Source organism: Cynoglossus semilaevis, chromosome 10, assembly GCF_000523025.1.
Source record: "Cynoglossus semilaevis isolate Cse_v1.0 chromosome 10, Cse_v1.0, whole genome shotgun sequence".
NCBI classification, from domain to species: domain Eukaryota; kingdom Metazoa; phylum Chordata; class Actinopteri; order Pleuronectiformes; family Cynoglossidae; genus Cynoglossus; species Cynoglossus semilaevis.
This window is the reverse complement of record NC_024316.1, coordinates 10,176,460-10,189,767: the sequence shown is the minus strand read 5'-3', so window position 1 is coordinate 10,189,767 and position 13,308 is coordinate 10,176,460. Positions and strand designations below refer to the sequence as shown.

The window sequence follows — 13,308 nt, the reverse complement described above, 5'->3', positions numbered from 1 at the left end:
TTCTGTTCTTACATATTTATCTATTTTAGGAGGCGCTACTTCACGGTACCCACTTTGAATTTATGTTTTAATGCCATTTGAGGGAGATTTTTTTTTCTCCCCCCCCCCAGTTCTTGGAAGTGCATACTGTGGTGGAAAATTAAGGTGCATCTCGAAGGAAAACATAATAGAATCGATGAACGTGCTGCACTTAAAACTACTGATGTTCTGATGCTATTTAAGGTTCTAGTGCATTAACGTTTCAAGTCATTACAACATTCAGGCTGGGTGATTTGATCATGGCAGGTTTTTAACTGGAAGAATTACAGAAGTTTTCAGCCTAGGATTCTCAAGTTATTAGATACAAATGATCACCTCTGCATTAAGTATAGATTTTCTTCCACTGCGCACTTAAGAATGGAAGTTTGTCTTTAAGAGGGTAATAGCAAATTAAGCTCCATACTCCATTTGTCCAGCACTCATGATGGGCTAATTTTATAACTGCTGATTTGGTCATTCCCCACATTTAGCTGGAAAGTGGTCAGGTGGTCTTTCTCCTCACTGCTGGGTGTGGACATTAAGAAGCAATGGGCAAATGGAATCCATTTATTAAATTTTTTTATAACGAACCTTTTTCTTAAAGAAGGTCTAGACTCTTGTTTGTAATGTTAAAAGCATCACTTTCATGTCCGCCTTGCTTTCTTCCCCTCCTATTATCTCGCAGAGGAAATTAAACACTTTTCCCTCCACTCTTCCTAGGTTACTACCGCTGTAAACTTTCTGCAGAACCTGAAAGTACGTCAAAGTCCATTGGCCACCAGGAAGGCATTTCTGAAGAAAAAAGGTAAGAGAAATTTAATTTGCCCTTAAAAGACATCAAGGGTATTCAATTAAAATTCAAAGAGGCTGAAAAAAAAAAACATCCTTCGTGCAAAGGTCCAAAACTTCTTAGGGCCCAATAGTAATGATGCACTGTGGTGTGTATGTTCTAATTTGTCGTAGCGTGCCGTCAACAAGTCACTAAAATATAACAAATAAGAAATGTTTGTCACTAAAAGTAAAGTTAATTAAATAAATTAAATTAATGTATGCACACCTAAACATATATTTTAAACAAAGCTGTTACAAGAATGTAACATACAGGAGGTGCCATGGACACTGATGTAATGGTATAGTACATTTCAATGAGGTAAATATGCTGGTACAGCGTTAATATTCTACATAATATGATGGTTTTACCAGTACATACAATACCTTTAAGACTCAATCACGCTCATTTTGCTAACCTTTATTTTCCTCCCTACCATCTCTATTACTGTTGAATATGTCATGAATTGAACTTTTATTTACTTTATTTACTATTTATTTATTGTACTCCCACCTACTCGGTCTATTTTGCTGGGAAATGTTTCCAATAAGAAACATCCTAGAAACTTACAAAATAAAGAAAAATCGGTTTAGTATTCTTGAACACAACAAAACATGCCTACTAAAACTGACTATGTAAATATTGTTATTGATTTTTTTTTTTTTACTCTTGAATAAAAGTCTGTCAACACTAAAAATATAAATGCTTAAATGAATTCACTCTTGTGATTGGCTGAATGTCTTCACACGGTGATTTACAGTGCATTTAAATAGTCTGTTTTTTTCTTTCCCCCATGACTCCAGTGCAATTAAAACTGGAAAGCCTTTGCATTTTAAAATGTTTCGTCTTAATATGGAAATCATTTTTAGACTGGTATTTATTGCAGTCTGCAGTCTGGATAATGTAAATGCATATCTTTAAATCTTAAAAAAAAACAACAGTTTATTTTTCTTTTGGGGATAAGATTAGTCTGTGAGGGTCAAAGGTTGTGGCCATAGCTCTATGCCCTGGAGGCTCCAACAGGGGTCGATTGGCCTTCAAAGTGCATGATTCAAGCCCTGTGAATAAATGACACACCAGTTGGGATGCTCCTTTGGGTTCAGGAAAATTAATATTGACAAACTCTCTCTGCATTTTCAATGGAATTATCAATATTGCCTTCCAGCATTTTAACCCTTTTACTTAATTTAACAGTTACCGTAAATTTGAGGCCTGACACAGGATGTTGTTTCTAAGCAGGGATGGTGGGGGGATGTTTGCTGGCTCTTCAATTTCTCTGCAATTCATTGAAATAATTTCTGACACATGGTAGAATAGTGTTTGTGTAATAAAACTTGCAAATAGCTTTATTGCCCAGAACTCATTCAGGTCTGTTCGATAAAATGCATTGGGTGGAAATGTGCAGCGTTGTGTCTCAGAGAGGGACTGAGCAGTGCAGTGTTTTCAGAGAATCAGTGGCTTTACTTTAAATAAACTCTCTGTGGTGAGTATTTCTATTTGACTTATTCAGTCCTTTAGGGACCGTACCTCTGCAGTACTGGGGGACTGGGCTGCCAGCATTAGTGTAGCCAAACAGTGAAAAGTGAGCCTAAAAGCTCAATGACTGGGAAAGGTAACCTGAAACCAAATCCATGGTTGCCGGCTGCTGCTGCACACATCTCATCTGGCCCTAATGACTCTTGGTATCTTTTGAAATTTCTTTTGTCTCTGTGTCTCACTTATTGACAACTCAGACATGTTCATTATCCACAGTATCTAAAGGCTATAGCAAATGTAATAAGGCCTCATCAATACAGAATGATGTCATGCTACACCTCATTTTCCTCTCACTTGAAGCTTTCTTGTAAACTTCACAGGGCCCTGCTTTCCAAAATGGTCTGCTCTTACTGCACTTTAAGTCTATGAAATATGTATGACGCGTTGATGCACGTGTATTTTGGAAAATACGTTCCGCTGTACATCTACACAGGAACCTTGGATTTGCATAAGAACATTGATCTCAGGAAGAGAGAGGGTGAAGATGATAAAAAACAAAGTAGTGTAACACTAAGTATAAAGTGTTTCTATGGAGAACTTAAATCTACGGTGCACATATACATACGTTGACTTTGGAACTGTGTGCGTTCTATGCCTAGTATTACAGTATCATAGACATACACAGTTAAAGTTCCGAAATATGAATCAGATAAAAATAAATTAAAGTGTATGAAACCTAACAGTAGCATAGACAACACAGCATTTCAGGATACAGTTTGTTTGTAACAACTCAGAGGCTGCCACAGGGGAGGCACAATTATGTAAGGGTTCCTTTGGGGCTCCAATTCAGGACCTTTTGCAACTAAAGCAGATGTGTAAGGCAGGCGTGATAACCAATACACTACAGAACCACAAGAAAACACCTACATTTAGACCTTTGTAGGGTTCAAGAAGTTTATGAAGTAGTGGTGAATATGGTAAGAGTTAAAACAAACGATTAATAAACTCTACAAATAAATCTCCTATGCTGAGAGAACTTGTCTGACAAAACTCAAGAGAATACCAAGGTGTAGTCTGATATTAAAGTGCCAACAAAAGACTATCACTAGATCATGAGAGTGGACTGAGAATTATAGGGCGACGTAGAGAAGGCTGATGCGTGCTTAAAGGACATGGTTGATATGTTATGAGACAAAACCAAAGAGATGCTTCCTGTTTAGGAACAGATATAGAATCCAAAGGATGTTGTCTGCAAAATAAAACACAGGACACTTTTCAACAACAGAGAATATTAGTCTTATTGAACAACATGCTTTTAGAAACACATACTCTGAAACTGGCACAAATCTCTTCAGACCTTAAAAGATGTTAGTGACGGACATAGATATTGTATTAAAATGTACTTGCTTTATTTAGGAATTGGGAATTACTTTATTAAACTTTAATTTCTATTTTTGGTTCAATTTTACTATAATCGTATCAATGTTCATGATTATTTTGTTTTTTCTGAATGCATTTTGTGCCTACTTTTTCCATTGGCTGTTGGCTTAGACATACTTTTAAAATTTTGCATATCATTGTTTCATTGTAGCATATTCTCATTTCAATATCTGTAAACAGCATGTATTGTCCTCTCAGCCTTTTGACCTAGAAACTCAATCAGCCTCCGCCTTCCACAGTCACCACCACAAATGTGTCAGTCTTAATTTCTAATACGGTTTAATGTCATATTTATGTAAATACTCTATATTAACAGCCAGAAATGTCAAAGCACACATAAAATGAAACAATACCATCTCTGGGTAGAGTGGAATTTAAATTGGATTCCTCTTGCTGCCAGTACTTAGGCTGGACGGCTGATGAAGGGGAAAATGGGGCCCACTTTGATTACGTGTTGCAGAATCTTTACACGATAATGTCGCTGGTGCATATTATTTTTTTGCACATTTGTGGTCTAATCTGCATTGATGGATGCTTCTCTGGTTACCCTTTTCCCAAAGAGATCCTAATATTGTGGTTTATTTCAACGTTGACTCAAAAATATATAACTTTCTGCATTGCTTCAAGTGTCAATTTCACAATATGAATTGGCAATTATGCAGTCCAATATTTGTAGCTGTCCTTCTTGAGACTTTGTTAAATAAACTGGCAGAAATATTGAAAGTTTGTCACTTAGATGGAACATAAATCAACAGATTTTCCCATTTAGCTAAGGAGTGGAGGAAAATGAATTGCAAATGAAGTGTTTTGCTGGCGTGTTGAAATCATTTAGTTTTCACCTTTTCCTTGCTCCCGATGAAGTAAATGTTATTCTTTGAAGTAAAATATAATGTGTTACAGTCTCATCTAGTGAATTGTGCCATCCATGTTTTCTACAATTAACGGATTTAACAATGGAAGAGTGCTGGGACCCATTTTGGCATCTATAATTTAACCCAGGCAATTAGCAGTTACACACATAATTACCAAAAAATTTTAATTCTCGTGCGGTCGTCAAAGCTCTTACTGCTTTCAGCGTGTCACTTTGACTTTGTCTCTTGCGGCCTGTCGATCACTTATTCCCAGATTTACTAAACCGGTGAAATGCAGTCCACACATATGCATCCATGCGTTACAGGTAAATTCAGCATGTGTTACAGGCGCAGTATATTCTCTGTCATGGAGACGTAAATGATGGCTTGACTTATTCCTGTTTTATGCCATCCCAGTTGTTATTGGCTTGAATAAATAATGCTAATAGATTTCACCCTCGGAGGGCCAGTGATCCAGGGTCATGGGGACCACAGGTAGACTGTTGGACCATTACCATACCTGGTATGAAGGTAAGGGTAAGGTTCATCATTCCAGATATTAATAGGATCCTGTTTGTAAGAGGGGTTATGTGACTCACCTCTCGGACAAAAATGACAATGACCAAGGCCTGCGTAGAAGGTAAAGGGATTGATGTGGTTATAAATTACTCCACGGCGCCACCTAGCCTAGGCCTTGCTCACTTTGTCATCAGTACAAGGCGATAAAACAGGGAAATGAGACCAGAGTCCGCTTTTTTAATACATAAATGAATACTCTATGAGAGTGGTCATTATTTAGGGCATGCCATTTTCCAGCAGTTGTACTGAACCAAACGGCATGTAGAATCGTCCTCCGCAGCGCTGCGTGGGCGGTGGGGGGGACTGAAGGGGTTGAAGTGGGTCGTCTTCTTAATAACCCATTGACCTCCATCTATTTATGACCCCTGCCATGCATTTTATTTTTTTCTAAATACGATATTCAAAATGTAAGTAATTTTCACTCAAGGGCAACTTCATAATTCAGCCCTTGGAGGACAGCGAAAAAGGCATTCACCTTTTACCACCAAAAATATTTTAGTAAGCAATTTTTATAATTGGCTGTCCGGCCTAGGTCTTGACCCATAAAGTCTAGAAGTGCCAGAATTGGAGAAATGGATTTAAAGCAAGAGCCTTGCTGCCTCTTTGCCCTTAAAAAATACCCAGAGAATATGAGCCGCTGAAAATAGAGCTGTAAATAACCCCACGAGCAATGGGTTTTCCTTTAAATAAATACCGATCAGGTTTATGTTGAAAGACAATAGAAAACGTAGCCCAGATATGCAGTTTACAGTATTTATAGCTGTAATATCGAGGTGCCAGCACCGTAATTTCATGCCCCAATGAGAATGGCAAGGTCAAAGCAAATGCTTTGGCTGAGCATCTGCTAATACGGTGACTCATAAACAGGCTCTGTGTGTATCAGGTGCACCAAATAATACAGTATAATGAAATACAGAATAGCTTTTCATTATTGTTCCTTTTTTTATGGTGTCGTCATTAGGTATAATTTATGTCCAAAAAAAATTCATCTCCTCACAGGTCGATTTGAAATGGAGGTCCAGGGGTCATTCCACAGGTTTTGGAACCTATAATAAATTTCCCAGTCCCTTTTTGTTTTTTTCATTTTGTATGTTAAACTTATTTTTACCTATTTTCATTGTTTACTGTGAACAACACTGTGTTGGCTGTTTTTCTCCTCTAAATTCAACAACAGGTCTGTTTGACAGATGTCGGTGTTCAGTGGTGAGATTGGACATTGGTTGAAAAAAAAAATAGGGTGGTGGAAATTAAGGCAATAGTCATGTTAATTAATGTTTGAAGATTATTCTGATTAAAATTTTCAACACATTTTAACGCACAGACAAAATTAAAGACACTGAATATCCAATAATTCACAGTCCATTCACTAATGTTGCTGTACACTACATCGCTGATACAGACTATTTACATGCACAGTAGGAGCTGAAAATACCACCTTAGCCAGCAGAGGCTTCAACCTCCGGTCAGTTGTGTCAGAACAGCCACACCAAGCAGTAAATACGTGATTTATCATGGTAAATTTCAGTAGTGATTAATCCACAGCTATCGATTGACATCCCTAAAAATATGCATTAATGTCATTTTTAAAGAACCTCTATATTTTTGTACACTGTTAAACAACCAATAAAGTGGACATTTACGACACTGTGTAACATTCTAAATTAAGATATGCATTTTAATTTGAAGCCAACATCTGTGTTTTTATTTATTTACTCATTGGCTGAACCTGAGATCTGTGCAAGTCTCACTCAATAGTCTGCCACCATATAGTCTGCTGTGGTCAGATGAATCAGGAGTCCAGGGACACATTATTGCTTATTTGACAGTGCAGTCTGACTGCACAAACTCAGCACATGGTGACACCACTTCCTGGCACACACGACCCGTTGTCGACTACAGGCTAGCCAATATTTGACTTTAATTATTTAACAATTTCCATGGCCATTTGAAGTCCCTGGAGCATTTCAATAAGTGACAGCAGGGACCGTCCCCTGGCATAAGGTATATGGTAGGGTATCATAAAAGTAGGCTGCTTTTAGGCTTTAGGACCATAGTGCTGGTCAGAAACAGATTTGGTTTCATGCACACACTTAAGATCTATCTTTTGTCTTAATGTCTTTGAAAACAGATGAAGCCTGTCCTTGGCTTGTGCAAATGATTTGAATCATAAGGGAATGGTTCAAGCAAAGGTGAAACCTCAGTAATCAGTAACAGAATGTGCCTTATAAAAATATTGAGAAATATTCGTCCATAATGAGCCGAATGCACAAACCAGATTTGATTAGTTTCCAGACAACCTTAATTGGTTAATGTTGTATGTTATTGTGGTTCATTAAAATTATTAATATTTCTCTTTTGTTTGGACTAAGATCCTCATTAAAAGACGATACCCACAGAAATGGCAGCACATGGCGCCTGAAATAAAATCCTTTCTTGCCACAAAAGGAGATGTTCATATTAGATTTTTTCTTCTTCTCCTCCCCTGATGCTCCATCGGGGAGCCCTTTGCAATTTAATCATCACTAAAATCATTAAAAAGATCTGAAGATTAAATTATATTGGCATTTGCAAAATTATGTAATACATTTACATTACAATGAAGAAATTAAAATAATGCATTTTCACTGTCTTGGGTGTATGAAATCTCCACTTGGGAAATATAACTGGAGAAATGGACAGACTCTTATTTTCTTTGCCTTTGGTGGCAGTTAATAGGCTCACAGAGTTTCAGATTTCATTGTGTGAACCTCTCCGCACTAGCTTTCTTTGATGGATGTCTGAAACAGAAACTCTCAATGGAGATTCCCACTGAGAATCCTTAAATAAAGTATAATTCTTTAAAAGAGGGCAGGTAAAAATTCAATGGAGGTTTGAGTTACTCTCTCTCAAGTGTACTTAAAAGATTTGTGACAAGCTTGGGAAGAATTTAAGTTTATAATATGATAGGCCTAGAGTAATTTTGAGTAATCCATCAACCTTCGCCTCACGTTTTGATTGCAGGGCTGACAGATGAAGAGATAGAGTTGGCCATTCAGCGCTCTGGAAGCACAGAAGAAGTTCTGCCTCTAATCCCTGCTGAGCCTCCACATCCCCTTCAGGCAACCCAGTTGGCTCCTGTAGCCCACAGTAAGTGTCTGTATGTGGTCGATATACATGTATAAAATTAACACATTTGTTGTAATAATTTAAACATTGACAAAATGACATGCACTTTATAACCATTAATTCCACCATTCATCCACTCATTAATGCGCTAATATACCATTGTTACGCAAACTTATGTTATTTAAGCACACTGTGGGGGGAAAAAAATACTTTTCACGAAAGCACAACAACTTGAATGAGAAATATGGCTTTACCAAAGTTTTGAAAGCAACTATATATATATATCATATTTAGGAATGAAGGTTTATCCCGATGAACCATAAATGGTCATGACTAATTCACATGTACCCTATGACACCCCTTAAATATATTCTGGATCAAAATATCAACAAGAAGGTCCTTGAATAATGTTGGGTTTAAAACATACTACTTTGTTGCATTCTTACTGTCAGAATTATCTAAAATAAAAACGCTCAAAAGCATTACCCACTTTTTTACCATATATACGTATTATGCACATTTTAAACAAGTAGTACAAACTTGTGTTCAACTCAGCATTTGCCATTAGATCGGACACTGGAAAGTCTGTGCATAGTCTCCAAGGGTCTCCACTGGGGCAAGACCCCACACCTCAACCTGTATCTTTATTACCTCAGGAGGTTATGTGTGCTGTCCACTGATTTACCAATGCAGAATGAAGTCCGCATAATGCTTAACCCATATGACAATGATTCCAGATGTATTCCACCCTCATTTATTACCACACTGTCCTTGACTCCCCCAGCATCTCATGTTTTGTAATGAAAGTGATGTTGATGGGATGGCCATGTAGTTAGGGAGACTAGTGGCTCTCCGTCCATAGTGGGGGTTTTATATCAAAACGGCTATAAGGGAGCTGCATAATGAGGTGAGAGCGGGGAGTCTTGTATGGGGGGGTCATGCCGAAAAGAGGGGGCTACCTCCCTTTGATGTCCTTGTTATGGGGACGGTGCACGGGGACCCGCATCCATCTCTGTCGAAGTAATGGATACTCTGATCTCTATTTCCACGCGGCAGAAGGACAGGAAGGCCTCCACTGAACCCAATAAATTTGAGAGGAGATTGGAAAAACGGGGGATGGAGACCACAGTTCCACAGCTTAAGTGACCAAATAAAAAAAGGAAGATGGCAGAGTGGAAGTGGCAGCAGAAAAGGACGAGACAGGGAAAAATGAAGTGTCCGAAAGGAGGGGAAGAGCAAGTGAAGACCCCTGGTGATAGGCAGTGAGCCTTGTTCAGGGTCAACCTTCTGTCCCAAGGTCTATGTGGCCCTTTAGAAGCACAGCATTCTGGGATAGCTGACAGTATATGGCGGCTATAATGTTGATGAAGACCCAAATTTATGTGGTTACCATATGGATGTTGGAGAATAATTCAAACTTTTCGATAGGAAAGGTTACACTTTCAACCCTGAATGATGCAGCAGCAGTTGACGGCACCCTTAAAAGAAGCTCTGCCCTAAAACTGCATTGTCCTAAATGTAACAAACATTTCTCCATATATCAACTCTAGTGTTAGTAGTCTGGGTCACAGCTGCTGTCCGTAACACATACGTAAAACATAATGTCAAAGCTGTGAGAAGATATTGGTCTTATACTTTATTAAATAGTTATTTCCTATTTACCTGAATCCCACCACAGTGAATTAAAGATTCTCATGTGTTTCCTCCAAGCCTGTTTGTTGTTTACTGACATTTTCAGTTGAATGCTTCTCTTATGTGGGGGAATTTCCACCTTGACAGACAGTTAGTCTACCCAGATGACAGCTTGCACAATGACACACTTTCACATTATATGTCACTCAGCAAGACAGTCAACTTCTAAACACACAAATACACACACAAATACACACACCCGTGCTTACCTTAGCTTTGTGTTTATAAAAGGTTTTATATATGCACTGTTGGGCCCCACCCGGAAATATGTGGAGGACGTGTCCTTTATGCTTCAGTAGTGCAGAGGTCGATTGGCAGACCGACTCTTAAGTATGTGAGACGCTCACAAACAACACTTCAGTTATGTTTACATCATAAAATGTAACAAATAAAAAGAGATTGTTTCTTTGGCAGTTCTTTTTAACTTGTATTTAACAGGTAACAGGACAACATAAGTATTTTAGTGCATACAGTACGTGGATACGTGATTAATGCAGAGGCTTACATAATAAATTGTAATGACACCAGGGGTGTAGTGTATGCAGTATGTTCAGTGTAAATATATATATTTGACGTTTTCAATGTAGGTAAATCACTTTATTCTGATCATTTTTAAACACTGCAGCTCAAGTCTCTTCTGCAGCAAGAACAGGAGAAAATTCCACATCCTACCATAGTAGTGTTACTATCCCACAATTCCCATGTGTTTTATTGAAACCAAACACGATGAAATGCAGTGGGAAACTGAAAGTGAAATCAAACAGTTCTTGTTCACTTCTTTCTTGTTTATACAGATATGAATGTTCAGTGAATATAGAAAGTGCACAATGTTTTCTGGAAATGTCATTGGTGTAACAGGAAGCTGATGCTGAACATTGAAGAAGTTATTTCAACTGTCCTGAAAAATAATTACAAAAGAGTGTGCTTTTTTTTTCTTATTCCGTTTTAATTAGACTGTATACACAGGCAGTACAAAAACAATTTCAATATTTCTCAAATTGAATCACTACTTTAAATATTGTTTTCTCCAGGTCCAACAGGCTACAGATGGAGAGACTACGGTGCCCTGACCATCATCATGGTGGGCATTGCTTTTGGCAGTCATCAGCTTTACAAGGTAAGATTCCCCTCCTCCTCCCCTCCCTTTAACCAGTGCTCTCACTTTGTCTTAATGGTGTGTTTAATATTTTTAAATTAAAATTGTCATCCAGAAATGTGTCAAATTTCTTTCCCCTTTATATATATATTGCGACAAAAGAAGGCGTCTTCCATGTGTATACCATCACTCTGATCTTGTTATTAAAGCTACCCTGCTTTATGTCAAAGAATGATCTCATTTCGAGGCCTTCATTTTTACTTTCCCGTCCGTCCTTCCCTTAGAGACACAGTTTTTTCCTCCAAAATATATAGTTGCTAACACAGCACACAACGTTTTCTTTTTTTTTTTTTTTTTTTGTCCTACCGGCTAAAAATAATCACCTTGGTTTTTATCGGGCTTAGCAGCCCTTGAACATGAGCTCATGAGGCCCCTTGTCCCCGGTGACATTAATCCCATAGTGGTTGTTAGTAGTCGTCTGAGTGGCATGTGGAAGCCATTACTCTCGTTTTAGAGGAGGACAGGAGCTCCAGCAGTAGCTCTTGGCCTAGATGACAGGCCATTCTCCTCTGTGTCTTTAAGGGAGAGGGAGAGAACACGCATCATGTACATGCATATGCCCACCTGACCCTGTCAGACAGCCCGGCTTCTCTTCGGAAGCTGTTATGTCCTATTATTTGAGCCTTTTATTAGGCTGGGACTGCAGTGTCAGGATCTGCTGTTTTGTCTTCTTCCATCCCTGTGGTCCTTCACTGATGAAAACACTCCCTGTACCAGTCCACCGTTGATCCTACATGCAGCAGGCTTCGCCAGCCGCTGGTCACCTGGGAGGTGGGATTCCCTGGCGGGACGGCACAGGTTGCTGTCATGTCACTGGAGCATGGTGCCAGTCGCACCATATGTCCGAGCTTCTGGCCTTACTTTATTTACGTTATTGTGCACCTTGTAAACATTACACTCCCAGCAACCCACTTATTAATTACCACGTGTTGACACCCATTTAATCTTTTTCTCTAAAAAGTGTTTATTACTTGCGCTGGTGTCTGCTTACCACCTGTGCTGAAGAGAAAAACTCTGCTCAGGCAGCAGCGAGCTGCGGCCGGCTGTGAGTAATTATGTGAACCTGATTCAGACTAGGAACCAGCAAAATAGACTTTTGAATGCCGTTCAGTGGGGACGAGGTTACTATGACATGATTGTATTTGGTGAGCTTGGCTCCCAGCACGTACACACACACATGCATACAAGCTGATCATCTGGGTGACATTCACTTTGGATGACAAACACTGTCATTTGGCTGTCAGACAAACATATGATTTGGTGAAGTTCTGTTTATTCAGTGGCAGAGAGAAGACAAACAAGATGACTTTTTGGTGTGGAAGACGGCTCTTAAAGTTAACCACTTTATAGGTCTGTCTGCTTTTGGTTCATTTCTTAAAGATTTGAGATTCAAGAGTTCATTTGTCACAGTACCAGTTATACATGTGTTACTACAGTCAAAACCCAGAGTCGCTGCATAGACTGTGCTTATTCAACACAGTCATCATTGAAGAATATAAATACACAACATGATGTCTAATATTTTATGTATAAACGAGTGAGTGTGTCTATGTATAAATATATATGTATATGTATATATACAGATGTCTGCCCACCGAACAAATTATAAACTAACTCTTGCAGTGTACATTTTTGTTTTCTCTTGTATTTGTGTCAGGTGCTCAGACACGTCATAAACAAGTAGTTAATTACACTGTTTATACATTAAACATTTCCCTTTTGACCCTTTGCAGTCATTTCTTGCTCGCTGTGGCTTTTCCTGGTCTTTCTGCTCTCTGCCTCCCAAACAGAAGTGTAATTTTGTGCCATGCTTTTAATTGCAGAAATACATCCTTCCCCTCATTATGGGCAGGCGAGAGGACAAGAAGCATCTGCAGAGGATGGAGAGCAACATTGCGGCAATGAGTGGCACGCTGACACAGACAGGTGAAGATTAATATCTTCATCACTTTCTCCCTCCTTAACATTTTCCCTCATTTATCTGTCTCCAAAATCGGGGGGCCCTGCACGTTTTTAACAAATGACGCCGCTGTCATTTCGCTTTAATTTGAAATTGCTTGTTTACTGTCAGGCTCGGGCTCAATTAATTACGTTTCGCTGAAAAGCTCTTAACCTCAGAATATTAATGAGGAGTTGGGAAATGACAACTTTTCTTCCCTCCA

General features: G+C 38.7%; 1 protein-coding gene across 3 annotated transcripts in view; it reads left to right on the top strand.

The window, feature by feature from the left end:
* The window catches only part of pex14 (peroxisomal biogenesis factor 14), a 46,605-nt gene that overhangs the window by 17,427 nt on the left and 15,870 nt on the right, over positions 1–13,308 (top strand). For all 3 annotated transcript variants that reach the window (XM_008318670.3, XM_008318669.3, XM_017035827.2), the window contains exons 3-6: positions 739–823; positions 8,194–8,319; positions 11,022–11,107; positions 12,970–13,072. In XM_008318670.3, coding sequence (XP_008316892.1) covers positions 739–823; positions 8,194–8,319; positions 11,022–11,107; positions 12,970–13,072 — 400 coding nt within the window. The remainder of the gene's footprint in view (positions 1–738; positions 824–8,193; positions 8,320–11,021; positions 11,108–12,969; positions 13,073–13,308) is intronic.